Source organism: Strix aluco, chromosome 27 (genome assembly GCF_031877795.1).
Source record: "Strix aluco isolate bStrAlu1 chromosome 27, bStrAlu1.hap1, whole genome shotgun sequence".
NCBI lineage: Eukaryota > Metazoa > Chordata > Aves > Strigiformes > Strigidae > Strix > Strix aluco.
The window spans coordinates 1307939-1320644 of record NC_133957.1 but is presented as its reverse complement, the minus strand read 5'-3'; the positions used below and the strand labels follow the sequence as shown (position 1 = coordinate 1320644).

Here is a 12706-nt window from a genome sequence, read left to right as displayed (position 1 = left end):
CTCAGCGCCGGGGCAGGGGCTGCCGCCACGTCTCCATCACCCCAGGGAAGCTGGTAGCGGGCAGAGGGCAACGCGGGGCTGGTGGGACCGAGACGAGCCTGTAACGCCATGAAAACATGAGCCAGTGCCTTGATGACTGTCAAGAGACAGTGGCAAGGCAAGGGACATAAAGACAGTGGCCCATGTCTTTACGTTCAGGCATCACTGGATGATGAACTTTGTCCCAAAAAGCGGCACTGAAAAGGTGCCACGTCGTTCCCCATGGTGCCGGCCAGCTCTCCCCGCCGCGGGGTGCCGGTGGGCTCTGAGTGCCCGGGTCTCGCCAGATTTCCCTTCCAGGAACCAGCAGGAGTGACGCTGTGCACCCCCCAGGGACACTGTGCACCCCCCAGGGATGGAGCAGCTCTCCTCCCTTCACCGTCCCAGCGCTGAAGGTCCTGAGCGTTAGCAGTACAGCGGCGGCCGCAGCGCTCTGTTTATCCCATTAACGGTTTATCCTTATTTTCCACCCCAAGAAAACCTTGCAACAGCAATTTTGTTCATACAACCAGACTTCACCAGTGCTTGTTCAGCTGAAAGAACCTGGGACCCCTCCAGCATTATCAGACCACAGACTTTGCTACCGGCAAACCCCCCCTGTGCACGGAGCCCGGCTGCCTGGGGAGCGAAACCCTCCAGGACAGCTCATGCTTCTCTAAAATTCAGGGATTATGGAGCCTGCTATGCGACCTCCATATCAGAAACAATTTTTTTGCATGCGGTGGGAAATTTGGGGCGATGCCTGCCCGGCCCTGCGAGGTGCAGTTGCGTCCCGGGCGGCTGGGATGCCGGCGGGGCCGGTGCCTGGCAGGCAGCGGGTCTTCTCAAGACACCCGTGTCCCACCGCCAGCCCCACCGCTCGCTCCTCCCCTTCTACCCCTTTGCGTGAGCTCAAAATATGAGTAGGAACTGTGCCAGGTTAGAAAAATAACTCCTTCATGGTCGAGGCATGATGGATTGATGGCAGAGAGCGATGTTTTCAAAAGGGGCCGAGGGTAGGATGCTGTAAAGTATCTAAATGTGGTAGGAGCATGAGTCATACTGAGCATCCATAGGGACTGCGGCTTCCAAGGCACCTCAGCACGTAGAAAAAATCCCCCAGAACGGCCCGTGCACGGAGCAGCGTTGCCAGCACCGGTGAAGTTGGGCATGTGCACAGTTGTGCCCATCTCCTACCTGACTCATTTCAGCGTCTCAGGGGAAACCCTGGCATTGATAAACAGCTCCGCTCCCTGCCTCCGCATTTACTAACCGAAATCTGGAGTCTATTTTTAACCCCGAAACACCCACTGCGAGCGGGGGGAGCCTGCCGTGCGGCGCAGCGGGTCGGCCGGCACCGTTGGGTTGGGGCTGTGTCACCGCCAGCCCCGTTTCTGAGTCTGAGCTGGCTCGTGCTCTTGTTTACGGGGTAATTTGACTGTGGCATCGGCGAGTTATCAAGCAAAGTGAGACCAAAACAAGTCATGCAGGCACTTTCCATGCTCGGTGCCGGCAGCGTGCCCCCGGATGGGGTATGCAAAACCGAAAGGCTCCAACTTTTTATTTTCCAGCACATCCCCCGTGTGCTGTTTAACCTGCTCAGTGCCGCTGTGTCCTGAGGAGCTGGTTCCGAGGGGCAACACGGCAGAGGGGCGAGCGAGCTGGAAGAAACCTCCAGGTTCGCGTTGAGGTTGCGCTATGGAGCGGACACCAGATTTGGGCCACGCCGCTCTTTGATGCTCATTTTCTTCTTATTATTTACTTCCTTTGTGCTCAGGGCTGTGGTGTGCATGGGCACACACCAACCCGGACTAACGCAAGTGTGCGCAGACACGGGATGCAGCCACGTGAAATGGCCCAACCTGGAGGCTCTCTGGGTCTGGGGCTCTCACGTTACAGCTCGTCCACCCAGAGCCGCTCTGCCTGGAAACAGCGAGAGAAGCAGCATTTTCGTTTCCCAGCCAAACTGAGAGCAGGAAGGGCAGGGGCAAGACAAACTGTGTCAAAGCCCAAGCTGCTGCAGAGCTGTTGCATCTGAGGTGACGCACGTCCGAGCCCGGGTGACGATCTGAAGGCTGGCCCTGCCGCGAAGTCGGAAGGGAAGTTGAAGCCGGGGTTGGCAAAGCCACCGGCTGCTTCAGGTGTTCACGGGAGATTTTTATGCTCCTTCTGCAGGGAGGGAGCGGATCCAGCCTGGCTTTGCGGTCAGGGCAGGACACCTCGTGCTTTTTCTGGCCTGGTTTCGGAGAATCCAGGGGTAAGGCTTCCAGCCCTCCCTCGGGGAAACACCTCCACACCCAAACATTGCAGGAGAGAAGAGAGAGTCTGGTTGTAATTCCTGCCCGAACAAAGGCTGCCTTTAACAGTGACATCCCATCCCTGCCACGGGACGATACCTGATGTTTCCTTTCCAAAGCCCCCACACCGTCTGCAAGGTCTTTGGTAACTGTCGGTTCTGGGATAGTTTTTTTTGGCTTTAGGAACATTTCTGTGGCCAAGGCTCCCAAACACCTTCACTCTTCTCCCTGCACATCACAGCCCCCCCTGAAGCCTGCAGCTCTGGTGGGAGACGCGTTTGATCACCTCCAACTGCTCCACCCAGCCAGGAGCCCCTGTGGACCATTTTCTCCCATTTTCTGCCTCTGCTCAGAGTCTGGTGCAGGCTTTCTGCCTTCTCCCCAGGCACCGGCTTAAAACACTTCAGGTTGCCTCTCCTCCAGGGCGTTTCAGACCAAGGCAGAAAGCTCAGCAGCCCAGGAATAACTCAGGAGACATAAATCAGCCTTGCAACCCCAAGAAATTGTTCCCCATTTCCCCATCGCAGAGGCCACCGGGGAGTCACACACAAACAGCCCACGACGAGGGTGGGTTGTGCGCCTGTCCCCGGGCTGCTGTTCCTGCTCCGGCTGTTTCTGCTCCATTGCAGAGATGTACTATAAAACCTTCATTTCCTGACACACATGGGATGAGGCCAAGGGGTCGTGTTTTGGACAACCTGGCTTCTCCATAGCAACCAGCGATGATGTCACCGATGTGCAATGATCGGAAGGGGCCTGGGGAATGGAGAGCTCTCCAGGAACGAGGCGGGAGAGGAGGCTGAGATGGTGGGGACACGCTTGCAGAGGGCCAGGGCCGCATGAGAGCAGCCCGGGCAAAGTTTTCCTTGGATGGCCCCAAGCATGAGCCGTGGCCGAAGCACACGGAGGCTGTAGCCCAGCACAGTGGCTGTAGCAGAGACTGTCCTGCCCTCTCCTTCCTCCTCCTCCTCCCATCCCTCGGTGCATCCCTCAGCGTTTCATCCCCCTGCAGCCCAACGGCCCCAGCCAGCTGCTCTTGCACAACCCTGGCTAAAGCCTCCGACCATCTTCTCTCCCGTGCATGGGCATTTGCAGGATTAATCCCTCCCACCCTTCGCCTCGGGGGCTCTGAGCTGCTCTGCTCCCCCTTCCCCTGCCATTTCTCTCCCCGCTTTGTTCCTACAGCCGCTCCTCTTCCCATCACAAATTCCCTCCCTGCAGGGGAGCCCCTTTACAACGGCAAGATAATTAAAAACTCGGGCAGACAAGTATGTGAAGCACTGACGGTCGCATCTGTTGCCGTGGGGCAGTTTGAAAGCTCTCATGCAGCGGTGTCCGTCTGTCTGTCCGGGCTTCCTGTGGCTGGAGCCATCTGACGCTGCAGTGCTTCACCTCTGGGCATTGCGCTGTGGTGAAGCCCTAGCTGGGTTAGCTCCTAGATCCTACCAGGATAAACACGCTGAGTAAAAACAGCCCCATGTGCATGGAGCTGCCAAGGAACTACTGTTCCGCCCGTTTGGGATATGACAGAAAAGCCAAAGCATCTCTTTTCCACCCCAGAAAAACCCATGAAGGTGTGAAGCATCGGCTTGAACCCCATCCCCGACTCCTTTCTGATGCTTCTGACCTGGACGCGTGGTTGTAGCCAAGGAGGGAACAAGGCCGGTGGGATACTGCAGAGATGAGAAATGAGATTTTTGCACTTACAAAGGAGCTGGGAAACTCCATCTAGTTCAGCCATGGTGGGCAGAGACTGAGAACAGCGATCTGTCACAGATTTAACTGGGAATTGGCAATAAAATTTTCACCTGCTGCATCCTCAAAGTATTCATCTACATAAAGCTCCTTCTAGCACAGCGAGCAAACAAGCAGGCAAGCTGGGCAGATTTGATCCCGGACTCTGTTTTAACTCCTTGCTCACGTGCTGAGTTTTAGGTGATACTGGGCAAGTCATTGAAATGACCCGTTACAAATACACCTTCCTCGACAGTAAATGAAACAGTGTCCCCGTAAAACAACAAAAAAATTTCACTACAAGGCACACATCCACAAAACTTCAGTTAGAGCCCGGCGAGCCCTGCAAAGAAATCAGTGCTCTTAGACACGGATCTGCACTGAGTGGGGTCCACAAAGGCGTGAGGAAGATACACTTGCGCTGCCTGTGGTAACACATAGCTATTGTCAAATAACTGTCAAAACCAAATGCGTTCAGTAGCAGGAGGCTTGGCGGTGGTGTGAAGACAGCCCAGCGGCTGCCTTCCCTGCCTTTTGAACCTCTCTAAAAGATTTCAGCCTAAATGGAACCATTTTCAGCAAAAAGCATCACCCAGCGCGTTCAGCCCGGCGTGACTCAGGGCTGTCTCTACACATCCTTCCTACAGAGACCCAGCACCACTTGCAGGGGACGGGGCCGGGGGCGGGGGGGAAAAAGGGAAAAAAAAAAAAAGGGAAAACAAAACAACAACACGAAAGACCTTCCAAAAATGTTGCACAAAAAGTGAACACTCAGCAGAGCGAGGTTTCCTGCGCAGTGAGAGTTGGCCAGCGAGCGAACAGGAAATCACTGCTTCCTGCCTGCAGAGGAAGCGCCTATCTAATGCCTGTGATCAAAAACAAACAGCACTTCAATTAAACAAACAAAGGACCTAAAACTTCAACAGCTCACAGCCTGGGTCAGCTCCAGCAGTAGGGAAACGCGTCCAAAAATAAGAGGCTTGTAACCTTGAAAAAGGCCTTCATCCTCTTCCCCCCGCCGTGACGCTGCTCACGCCGCGTGTGCGGAGAGCAGAAGGGACGAGCAACCCCCCGGCCGCGTCCCCGGGTGGGTGCTGCCAGCCCAGGAACCAGCCCCGCTGGGGAACGGGGAGAGGTGGCCCCCAGCGACGTCCCCGACCCCTGGCCCTGGTGAAGGACCACAGCCGCCAGCCAGAGCCTCGTCTGAGCTCAGCCCCGGTGCCCGACGCCGCAGGGGAGGCAGGAATCCCAACCTCATTAAAAACCTTCTCTCCAGCCTCGCAGCTCTGAAGAAAAGTTGGAGAAGCATTTGCACAAGGAGAGCAGCCGTAGCTCGGCACCTTCTGACCCTCAGCAGGAGAGGGGAACCCACCTCCCATCTCCCACAGCCTTCGGGGCTGTTTAAACCACTAAGCTGGCAGATAGCACCTTCTTCCTGCCCAAGACCCATCTCAGATGCCTGTGACTTCGCCGTATGGCTTTAAGCCAGGTTCCTGTGTCTAGTCTCTACTTTCCTTGTCTCAGCTTTGGTCTGAGATTTAGTTTCATGTATAGGAATGTTTCCTTTCTGATCTGCTACAGAGATATATTTTTTTTCGTTGTTCTAATGCAGATTCACTTGACTTAAATATAATGAATTCAGGAAATGGGAAGAGGGATCCTTTCTTATTACATCTGAGCAGAGCAGGATTTATAGTCTCTGGACTATAAATCATTCCTAGGAGTCGCACAGCAATATGATCTTGAGCCTCTCATAATTTCAGGGTTTCACCTCCAGTAAAAGGGCCAGTGGATGCTGAGGGCTGTGAAATGCCCAGGAATCTCACAGTGTTTTTCCAACTTGCTGAAAACCTTTTGTCTAGACAAATAACAGTGAAGAGATTGATCTGAAAAGTCAGCAGGGCTCAGCAGCCAGGTCCTGCCTGTCTGGGGCGTCCTGTCAGTGCTCGGATCAGCCCCTGTGACGGGAGAAGCAGACTCTGCCACAGTATTTATCGAGTGAGTTATAGGGTCTGGGTCTCACCGAATGAATGACCAAAACTGAACATGTGCTGTTTACCAGATTCAAAGCACAGGCACAAAGAGATGGAGGAAATAGTTTTGCTCCAAACCCAAAACCTCAGGGTGTCTCCAACTCAAAATCCATCTCTGGAAAGCCTACGTTCCCCTCAAAACCATGCTCTGTCCCCAAAACCCAAATCTGCCTGCTTCCAGGTCCTCCAGCCCGCTGTCTGTCCGTCCCGCCAGCCTCAGGTCCTCGGGCTGCGCTCCGACGCTCTGGCATTGCTCATTCTGCACATGTCCAGTGCTCTGGGCTTTTCCAAAGCCAGGCTGGCTGGAAAAACTGCTCTCCCAGCATGAAAGCGAGCACAGAAAAAAAAAAAAAAAGAAACAAAAAGGCCGGGGTTGTCCTGGGACTTTGTGTTTGAAAGGGAGCGCTTTTCTCCGTCTCGCTGAGCGCGCTTGACGACGTGGTGAGAAATATGGTTCAAGAACAAAGGACGGCGAGCAGTTACCAGGGAGGAGCAGGCTGGCGGGGAAAAAAAGGGTAAAACAGGCTGAACTGAGGTGTTACCTGTCTCCCAGCTTGCTGGGGACTAGCAGAAGCCACGGACTGGCAGCCCAGGGTTGCAGCAGTGCCGGAGGGCCCTGGTGACCTTGAAGAGAGGCTCCATCTCCTCGTTCCAGGGGCGCGAGCTGCAGCACCTCGAGGCCCGACGCTCTGCTGTAGGTTCGCACCGGTGCCGCAAAGCTCAGGATGGGTTTTACAGACCCTCACGCGTCTGCCAGACACCGCACAAAGCAGAGCACAATGGTTTATTTATTTTTTTTCCCCTTCAGTGCATTTTGCGTTTGAAAGATGCCAAACCAACAAACTAGATCCGACTACAAGCTGATGGAATAACCAGAGTCACCAACGGCCCCGCAACGGTCTTGGACAGCAAATTTAAAGGATGGGGGAATGCGTGTGGCCACAAGGGTCTTCCTGTGTGGCCACCACCCAAAAACTCATTATTTAGCAATTTGTCTGGTGATATTATAACCATCAGGTGCAACCATCACAAAATGCTAAATGCTTGCAGCTCAAGCAAGATTTTTTTTGCCTCATCCACGTGGTTTGTTTGGGGAAAAAAATTTTACCTGTTTCCTGGCATTAGAGCTTCTCGCTGGTTTTATTTGCTTTTAAAGTAAACTTCCTGATGAATTAACCATGCCCAATTAATACATATTTAAAGTGCATCTTCCTGAGAATGCAAACAATGCATGGCTGTGTCTGTCCAGGAGAGATACCAGGAGGAAAGTGTCACTGGAAGTAAGGTCACGGCTGGGTCCCTGTCACTCCCTATCCCTGTGCACCATGAGGGTGGTCAAACAAGTCGTGTCGCCTCCATCCCAATTTACCAACTGTTCCAGGTGGCCATTTCTCAGCGCTTTATCCCAGTTTCCCTTCCCTGTGTGACACCCCACACCGAGCAACCCCAAGTTCAGCTTCACCAAGGGAACGAGGCGATAAATCTCTGAGAGTCCGTCAAGATGCCAAGAAGCTACACGAAGCGGGACAAGCGTCTAGAGAGCAGCACTGCCGCCCCACTGATCCCTCCCTCCTTCGCCCAGTCTGCCCACTTGCCTGCTGGTGTGACACTGGGGCTGTCAGAGGGAAGGGCTGGGGCAGCGCTGGCCATGGCAGCAGTCACCGTGCCGTGCCAAAACATCCCAACAGGGACAATATGTGAGGGCCAAGTGCCAGGACATGGTCTGAATACAGAGCTCGGGGGCTGAGGGAAGGGCCTCTCTGGGCATTTGCACTCTGAGCGCTCTCGTCTGAGTCTTTTTAAACAATGCCTGGTCCTCCCGGCTGCACAACTGCAGTCCCGGCTTGGTGGATAAAAGCGTTGCTGATGCTGTTCCATCCCTTGCTGGAAAATACATGCAACATCCCTGGAAAGTTGATTGCTAATATGGAAATGCTGGCCAATTTCCTCATTGTGTAAGTGCCAAGAGCACAGATGAGCTCCTGGAGGCTGCTATGGAGGGGACTGTGGGCACAGAGGTGGGGAAGACTTTCAGTGGCAGAAGTGGCAGTAAAGTTCTCATCTCCTCCTGCAAATCAAGAGAGCACAATTATGCCTCTGAAAAGCTCCATTAAATCTGAAGGTTTCATCTACATTTATGTTAACACATGTCAGCTCCTGCTGGAAAAATGCCTGTCCCAGGCGGTAGCACAACAGCTTTGGAGATTTCCTCCTGCCGCAGACCTGATCTGTTCAATATCAAGTCTGGAGATGCTCATTTCACCTCCCTCATTCTGCTACTTTAAAGCCCAATTTAACCAACTCCTTCAACTCAGTCAATGGAATTTAAGGTGAACGTGGCTGCTTCCCTTGTGTTGGCAGGCTCTGATCCTCCCTGGAGTAGAGCAACCCTATCCGTGTCCGATCCCGAGCCATCTCTACCCACAACTCCTACTCCGTTGCAGATGCCAGGGTGCTGCCCAAAGCTGCTGGATTCAGTGGAAGTTGCTGGACAAGAACAAGTGGCACAACCACAACGTGCTGGGATGGGGGGGAAACACTTGATGTTGTGTTGGACTAGAAATGTGATTTTAAGGAGAGAAAAGCTCAAAAATACATCTAACCTACTCTGACTTGCTGCATAACAGACTGCACAGGCTCTCTGGATGATTTTTGCACAAGCCACAAGGTCTCCTAGGAAACTCCCAGGCATGTTTAGAACAGTTTATATGTTGCAGAATACGGGACAACTTTGAGGTTGTTTATAGCATAAGAACACACCATGCACCAATGGCTACTGGAACCAGTGCACACCCCGATGCTTTAATGAGTAACAAAAGTGTTCTTTTACACCTTGTTTGATCGTTCCCTGTTTATAAGCCCCAAGATCACACTTGTTTTTTCAACTGCCCTATCATACCAGCAACAGTACCACCAGGTTTCTGCTTTCAAAGCCTCCTATAGCCTCTTCAATGCATTGCTTCCTAAAATACAGCTCCCCATTGCAAATAAGCCCTGAGCAGCATCAACATTCCTATTTTCCAAAAAAAATCAGCTCCAATGAGATTAAAACACAGTAAGGACAGAGCTGTTAATTTTATCTGCCTGGGCATCACACTGGGCCTTACGGCAGAAGTGGGACACGTCCTCCCGATTACCCAGGTGACAGCCAGAGTTGGTTCCTAGAACAGATCCAGCAGTCAGCATCTGACCTACTTTCTCTGTTCTCAGCTGTTTTCTTCTTCCAGTGTTTTCTGACACAAAATCACATTGTTTGCATGTGCCCAGGTTTACCCTGTTAATCTGAATTTCCCTTTATCAGCCGTCTTTCCTGTCTGTTTTTCCTGTCTTTGCCATGTGTAAGTCATCAACTGCTTCTCCTAAAGCCCCTACCAGAAGGATCCAACTTATCCAGATTAGAAATGCACATCGAATATCTACTTTTAGCTGAAATGAACAGTCCCCAGAAGAGCTGCCTCCTCCCCTCAGCCTGCAAAGGGAGCCAAGGCTGAGCAGCTCAGCTGGGCTCATCCACCTTAACTTGGATGAATTCCACCTGACAAGCCTGTACATGGGATGCAGGAGACAAATAAAGCCGTTGGAAACCTTCCTAACTGGAGTTATCCCAGACTTTCTTTTCTGTTCTAGGGCAGAAGGCAGAAATTTGGGAAACTCACCTGTAATAAAGCTTTTAGGAGAATTTCTTACCTGAGGATCAGTCATTATGGCATGGAGGTTTGTTATGGGCTTTCAGGGACCAACCTTTTCCATGCCCCATCCCGAGGGCCTCAGATACCCTGTGGTATTTCCTAGGCTAAGATACTATTTCCTATGAATCAGATTTCAGCGCAGACAGCAGACACTGGAGACAGATGGAGATGAAGAGGAGAAACTCAAAAGCAGGGGAGTGGTGTGGTACTGAGACGTGGGGTCATTAGATAACAGCATCTGGGCTGTATTTAGTTGCATGCAGCCGACTCCTCAACCTGGGAGTCATTCCACTCCCCGGTGTCTTTGGCAGCGAAGCCTTAAGGACTCCCCACCCAGGCCATCTGATCCCACCCGCGCGTCGCAGTTCACGGCCCCTCGCAGCAGCGGCACTGCTATCACTTGTGGCGTTGTATCGTCAACCAGATCACTGAGCTAACATCAAGCAACCGAGGTTAAAAATAAACCCTTAGGGCCCAGTTTAGCCACACTGTAATCACACAAGTTCAATGGCAGAAGCGAAGGGGCAGCTGAGAGAGGGGAAAAACGTCAGAACTGCCGGAGCACCTTCCCTCCCAAAATCTCACTGGTTTTCCCTCCTCTGCTTTTTCAAACTCCTGTGGTTGCCAGTCTGAGGAACATGCCATAACAGAGCAACGTTTCTCTTAAGCCTGAAGTGTTTCCTACTTTCCAAAGCACATCTAGTACCACTGTCCTGGGGTACTGCAGGTTCTCACACCGCCGTGCAGCCCCTGTGCACCCCCTACACTGTGCACCCCCTACACTGTGCATCACCACCAACTTTCCCCCAGTTGCCCTAAGTAGCATGAAGGTGGGGAACACTCTGCAGCTTATTCAGAAATAGAGGAGAAATAGAGAAAGTGTGAGAGGACTTTTTGACCTCAGACATCCGTCAGAGTCACGGTCCCCGCTCCTTTGTCCCCATCACCGAGGCACTGCAAGCAAAGTAAGATTGCATTAACGGTGGAGGCAAAGAGGTGGACTGGACACCAGTGAGTACCTCAGAGTACACGGGAGCGCAAACACCTTGAAAGGAAGATTTCATGAGACGAGCCTATTTCAGCTGTTAGCAAAGGCCTGCCAGAAGGAGCAGCGGGGAAGCGCCAGGAACACGGAGTTGTTTTGGTGCACATCGAACGGAGCAAGTGTCCTGGGAAGCTGCTCTGGAGGAGGAGCTGGCAGGTTTACAATGTGCTTTTTTGGGGCGGGCAATCCCTTGGGAAGATCTTAAAGATATATCTGGGATAGGCCTTCTACTCCGTCACGGTCTCCCGTGTGAATCGGTTACAGTTTCCTGGGATGATGAGACGGGGACCCCATATTGGAAGTTGCACGTTAGGCAGCAGCTTCATCACTTGTCCCAAATTCCCTTCATTAACGCACATCACGCTGCTGCTGAGATATCCTGTCTTTGCCTCCTGCTTTCTGTGCACAAAACAATCTAAACAGATCACGCTGGCAAAACTAGACCCCAGATAACGCTCCTTACAACGACAGCACACGCTGCACCTCTGCCTGCTCTCTGTGGGACCGCAGCGAGCCGCGCCGGCCGCTCTCTGCCCGGGACGCAGCGGTTGGGAGTCACCGCTCCCCTGCACCGAGCAGAAGTTCCCCTGAGCTCCAGCCCATCTCTCGCTTCGCCATTTCAAACGGACTGGAAAATTCCTACGAGGCTGTTGAAGGCGAGAGAGCAGAAGCGCCGCGGACACCGGCGGGAAGGTCTGCGGCACCCACACGACGCAGCCCTCGCCGCCGACACCGAGCGCCCGGGGGTCGCGGAGGGGTCTCCCACCCGGCGCTTGCCCAAGCTCCGATTTCAGTGCTGCCCCTGGATTGCACAGCCCCACATCTGCGGGGGAAGCTCTCCCTCCCGCAGCCCAGCTCCGAGTCACGCTTGATTGCATCATATTTGTTTTTCTTTGCCTTTGGGATCGGGATTCCTCCCACCTTGCTGAGAGCCGGGTTCTGCCCAGTCTCACAAGGAGAGGAGCCAGCGGGTGCCCCAAATCCCGGCACGCAGCTGGGTGGCAAAGCCGCCTCCAGCGCGTGTGTCCGATGGGGACCGCGGCCGGAGGGGACCGTGTCCGATGGGGACCGTGGCTGCGCTTTCTCGGGCGGCGCCGGTTGGGCTTCGAGAGTTTTAACGTTTCCAGCATCTGCTCCTGTGCTACCCGACACCTCCGCAGCCCGAGAGCGAGAGGGGACCCCGACGCTGCGGGGACGGACACGAGCACCCACCGGGAACGGCCGCGTTTGCAGATGCAGTGACCGGCAGAGTCACTAGCAGGCTACTCACCCTGGCTTTGTCCTTGCATCCAGAGGAATTAAAGCCCTTGGAGATGAGGTCTCATTGTTCAAGATGTGCTTAAGGGAGGCAGCTGCTTTCTTTATATCTCAAGATTCACTAAAGTTCAGGAAGAGAGAGAAAGAGAGGGGACGGGGAAAGGGGAGGGACTGAGAGAAGGGCCCAGAGGCCGTATAGAATGACAATGGAAGGAAATGCTTTATCAAACCTAGAAAGCCAACCCTGTCCTGGGAACACAGAGGGAGAAAAAAAAAACTTGCAGAAGAAAAGCGAGTTCAGCTGCCCTGGGTTCCTCCCTTGGCAGCACAAGCCCTCCTCCCCCAGCCCCTCGCTCCCAAACACAATGCAAGCCGGTGAAAGCCGTCAGGCTCAAACACTTTTTTTTCATTAAACAGAGAGAAGTTTCAGTTCTTTTTAAAGAAAAAAAAAAAAAAAAAAAAGAAATCCAACAACCAAACCCTGCCCGGGAATGGGAATGTGACGCTCTTCCCCCTCCCCCGGCTCCAGCCTTCCAAGTTTCTATGAGTCAAACGTTTGCAATGTGTTACCGAAATGTTACCAAGCTGGAATGCAGCATCTGAGAGGGTTTAGCTAATAAAACTTTTGTTTGT

General features: G+C 53.2%; 1 protein-coding gene across 1 annotated transcript in view; it reads right to left on the bottom strand.

Moving 5' to 3' along the window:
* Positions 1-12306, bottom strand: part of HDAC7 (histone deacetylase 7) — an 89350-nt gene extending 77044 nt beyond the window's left edge. The window contains exon 1 of the mRNA XM_074807547.1: positions 12087-12306. Within this exon, the coding sequence (XP_074663648.1) occupies positions 12087-12105 (19 nt within the window). The 5' untranslated portion in view covers positions 12106-12306. The remainder of the gene's footprint in view (positions 1-12086) is intronic.
* Positions 12307-12706: the final 400 nt, after the last annotated feature.